This window comes from Myotis nattereri (genome assembly GCF_964212035.1).
Source record: "Myotis nattereri genome assembly, chromosome: 16".
Lineage (NCBI taxonomy): Eukaryota > Metazoa > Chordata > Mammalia > Chiroptera > Vespertilionidae > Myotis > Myotis nattereri.
In genome coordinates, this window is record NC_138091.1 from 49,439,689 (window position 1) to 49,444,568 (window position 4,880).

Genomic DNA, 4,880 nt, shown 5'->3' on the forward strand with positions numbered 1-4,880 from the left:
GCCCTCCTCAAGACTCGGAGGAGGTAAAGGGCCCTGCTGTGTGCAAAGTGAGCACACAGACCTTGTCACATGGCGGCCCTGTGAGGTAGGAATGAACGACCCCCATTTCACAGATGAGGCTGTGACGCCCAGAGCAGATAGGGAAGGAGGTGCCATCCTGGGCACCGAGCTGGTGCTTGATGCACATCAGCTTACAGGACACTCTCTCCCAAGTTACTGTCCTCACTTCCTGGAGGAAAAAAAACAGCTCAGAAAGGGAAGGAGCTGCCCAAAGCTCAACAGGCTCCCTTGTGAGGAGACCATGCAGTCTCCATGATGGCGAGCTCCTTGGGGTGAGCTCTGTGAACGTGAGCCCCGGCTGCACGCCCACCAGTGCCCTAAAAGAGCGGCCCTCCACCCCGCTGACCAATGGGAGGAAGGGCATACCTCTATTTGGTGGAATTGCCACCCCCGTGCAACCAGCCTGCCCAAGACAAGCCAAGGAACACAGCTCCCCTATGCCACCTCCCCCTCAGTAGAAATCAAGACTTGGGTTGTGGTACAACCAGGACTCTGCTGAAAGCGTATCATTTCCCATTGCCACAGCAACATGAGCCTCTCTTTTCCCCAGGATGTGAGCAGAGCTGCTCCCTGAAGCCCCCTCAAAGTCTCTTCTGCCTCTGAGAGTCTGTGCCTCAATTATTGTCACCAATGCCCGCACTGTTTTTGCCATTTTCATTTATTCCATCTGCTGAGTCACCAAGACCTGTGCTGCATCAGGATGGCCAGTCCCCAGAACATTTGGCCACTGGTTGCCATGGACACCTCACAGCCTGCTTCCTTCATCACCTGTTAATTCTCGGCAAAGCTGGCTGTGAGTGTGGGTACCACAGCCTCTTATCCAGATCGGGAGGGGCCCTGATGATGCACAAACAAAAGCAAAATCTCTAGGCCCAGCTTCGGAAAAATAAAAAACGGCCGAGAGCTAGTTACATCCGTCCAAACGAGGTCAAGACAGCGATTTATCAAGCAGGCTAACCAGCCCAACCGGTGTGGCTCAGTGGTTGAGCATCAGCCCAGGAACCAAGAGGTCACGGGTTTGATTCCCGGTCAGGGCACATGTGGGCTGCAGGCTCAGTCCCCAGTAGAGGACCTGTAGGAGGCAGCCTATCAATGGTGCTTTTTTCCCATTGGTGTTTCTTTCTCTCCCTTCCTTTCTCTCTAAAAATCAATAAAAACATATATTAAACAAGGGGGGGGGGGAGAAGGAGACATATGTAATACTCTTTGTAATACTTTAAGCAATAAAAAAAACCATATATTAAAAAAAACAACAACCCAGGTCAACAAGCGTTCCATTAGTTTTCTGGAACATCTTGGGCAAGCCCTTTAGTCTCTTTGCTAACCGTCTGAAGATGTATTTTTTTAAAAACTATATATTTGATTGATTTTTTTACAGAGAGGAAGGGAGAGAGATAGTTAGAAACATCGATGAGAGAGAAACATCGATCAGCTGCCTCCCGCACATCCCCCACTGGGGATGTGCCCGCAACCCAGGTACATGCCCTTGACTGGAATCGAACCTGGGACCTTTCAGTCCACAGGCCGACACTCTATCCACTGAGCCAAACCGGTTAGGGCTGAAGATGTATTTTTATATTGAAAAGTGGTGAATGCGTTATGTGATTACTGCCTTCCCTTGAGGCACAGGAGCCTCAAGGAATTGGCCCTGGGTAGGGTTTGCAAGAGGCGGGGATGAGGGGCAGACCTGGTGAGATGTGGGGTAGCTGCAAGCTAAATCCAGCCCAGCACAGAGGGCACCAGGAGAGGGGGTGACGCTCCGGGGTTTCCAGGTAAGGGAAGGTGAAGGGGTTCACAGCCAACCAGGATGTGGCCACGGGGCAGGGAGAGCGAGACCATCAGCCCACGGCCCATTGCTCCTGATAACCGGGACACGTCCTGTGTGCAGACGGGACAGGAGATCAATACGTCACCCTCTGATCACACCCGCCCTGATCTTCAAACATCAGTATGGGCGAGACATGCTTTCTGAGTCTGAGGTCATTCGGTCCACCTGCCTCACCTGCCCCCCAACGGGAAGTAGCCTAAAGGATGCGCACCAGACCCCTGACCCCGAGGACATGGCGGGGACATTGTTCCTGACCCCAGGAAGCCTGCCTCCTGCCTGCCCCCATGCCCAGCTGAAGAACAGCCCCTACCCTGCTTCTGCCCCTCGCCATGAAGTTCAACGCCCCTTCCTCCCCCCTGCATCCGGGTGACTGACGAAATGGCAGGGTGGGGCAGGGCTCTTCGTGCTGAGGGAGCCTGGCCTCATGGGAACGGAGGGTTTGGGAGGGGCCTTAAGGGCTTTATAAGGCAGGGCTAGAGCAACCGGCCCAGCAGAGAACCGAGAGGCACCAGGCAGACCTCAGCATCACCCCACTCCCGGCTCGGCAGGTGAGAGCACCCGGAGGGGAGGGAGAGGCTGGGAAGAGCGTCGATGGGGCCCCACACCCTGCCAGGCTCACACATCAGTGTCGCCAGGGCTGGGACCCTCCCCTTCACCCAGGGTGGGACTGGGTCTCAGCACACGGACCCACCCTGGCTTCCCGACCCTTGCCTTCGAGCTGACCTGCTGCTTCACCCAGGGCCCAGCCCGGACCCTCTCACTCCATGTCCCCCCCTCTCACCAGCCCTGGGAGGTGAGAGAGACAAACGCTATTCTCCCATCTCTCAGATGAGGAAAAGGAGGCCCAGGGGGAGATGTGACCCAAATGACTGGGTGAGGCTGGGCCTGGACCCCGTGCCCCTGGACCCCGTCTCAAGCGCTTTCCCAGACCAGCCCTGTCTGGAAGAACTTCCCGTGGCGACGGTAGTGCTCTATGCCTGCACTGTCCGATGCGGTACCCACCGGCCACACGTGCGCGGAAATACGGCTAGTGCAAGGGAGGACCTTTTATCTAATTAATTAAATGTAAAGAGCCCCCTGGGGCCAGTGGCTGCCATATTGGACAACCCACGTGGCTAGTGTTGGGCACGGTGAGTGTGCGGGAGGTCTCCAACGTGATCCCTGTGGTCCTTTAACACTGCTGGGTGTCCTTTTAAAAAAAGACATTTTTATTGATTTCAGAGAGGAGGGGAGAGGGAGAGAGAGAGAAGCATCAAGGATGAGAGAGATCACCCTTTCTTTTTTGTCTTTTAAATGTATTTTTATTGATTTCAGAGAGGAAGGGAGAGGGATGAGAGAGAATCATCGCTCGGCTGCCTCCTGCACCCTCCATTCTGGGGATCTAGCTAGTCACCTGGGCATGTGCCCTGACCCGGTATCGAACCGTGACCTCTTGGCTCATGGGTCGACACTCAACCACTGAGCCACACCGGCTGGACCCTTGGCTATTAAAGTTCGCCTAAATGACAAGACCGAAACACCCACAGAGCTGCTCACGTGGCTTCGAATTATGCATAACAGTTGAGAAATCGTTCCTCTAAGAAAAGCAGCCGCTGGAATTAGGGTAGGGAAGGAGGAGAGGGGCAAGGCGTGGAGGCAGGGGGGGAGGGGGGAACTGGCAGGAACAGCCCACAAGCCCTCGTAGACTGGCACACCTGCCAGCAGGGGGGGACCTGGAGCCCACCTGGCCCAGGCCCCTGCCCCTGGTGCCTGGACTGCCCTTCCCTAAGCTGGGCCCTGCTCCCTCTGCAGACAAGATGCAGCGGCTCTGTGTGCAAGCGCTGATCCTGGCTCTGGCTCTGGCGGCCTTCTCCGAAGCCTCCTGGAAGCCCCGCTCGCAGCTGCAGGACGCACCCTCGGGCCCAGGGGCCAAGAGGGCCCTGGAGGCACGTTGGCTGGACCAGCTGGGCCCAGCCGCTCACCACCAAAGGCAGCTGAGGTTCCCGGATCCCCCGCACCCGGTGGCAGGTAGGAGCTGCGTACAGCCCTCCCTGCTTGCCTCCCCCAGCCTGTTTGGGCCCTGGCCTCGGTTCCCGGGGCTCCGTGTCCTTCCCCATCCTCACCGCCTCTCCGGCCTCTGGCCCGCAGACCTGTCCAAGAAGCAGGGGCCGTGGCTGGAGGAAGAGGAAGAAGCGTATGGATGGATGGACTTCGGCCGCCGCAGTGCTGAGGAAGGGGACCAACAGCCCTAGCACCGATTTCAGAGCCCAGCCACCTCCCAGCCCAGCCCAGCCCCATGGAAAACCAACCCAAATAAACCTGCTCCCAATGGACCACATTGTGTCAAGTGTCCTGGGGCAGGGGAGGGGAGCTGGGGCAGGGTTGAGGCAGGGAGAGGAGCTGGGGCAGGATTGAGGCGGGGAGGGGAGCTGGGGCAGGATTGAGGCGGGGAGGGGAGCTGGGGCAGGGTTGAGGCGGGGAGAGGAGTTGAGTACCATCTCGGGCAGCAGTTCTCAACCTGTGGGTCGCGACCCCTTTGGCGGTTGAACGACCCTTTCACAGGGGTCGCCTAACACCATCCTGCATATCAGATATTTACATGACGATTCATAACAGTAGCAACATTACCGTTATGAAGTAGCAACGAAAATAATTTTATGGTTGGGTCACCACATGAGGAACTGTATTTAAAGGGCCAGAAGGTTGAGAACCACTGCTCTAGGGGCAGGTGCCATGGCTCATGCTTCTTGGTGTCCCCAGAGCCCAACACTGAACAAGAATCTCCGCGTGTGGTGGGAGAATAGGGGGTGCGGGTGGGGGTTGAAATCAGAGACAGCCTTTTATTTTATTTCATTTTAAAAATATATTTATATTGATGTCAGAGAGGAAGGGAGAGGGAGAGAGAGAGAGAAGCATCAATGATGAGAGAGAATCATTGATTGGCTGCCTCCTGCACGCCTCCCACTGGGCACAGTCCTGGCACGTGCCCTGACGGGGACTCGAACTGTGACCT

The 4,880-nt window shown here is 56.4% G+C and overlaps 1 protein-coding gene across 1 annotated transcript; it reads left to right on the plus strand.

Moving 5' to 3' along the window:
- Positions 1-3,684: 3,684 nt before the first annotated feature.
- On the plus strand, positions 3,685-4,119 carry GAST (gastrin; the record flags this gene model as incomplete). The annotated part of the gene is made up of 2 exons (XM_081110023.1): positions 3,685-3,895; positions 4,016-4,119. 2 exons carry the CDS (start codon positions 3,685-3,687, stop codon positions 4,117-4,119), a joined length of 315 nt encoding a protein of 104 aa, XP_080966149.1.
- Positions 4,120-4,880: the final 761 nt, after the last annotated feature.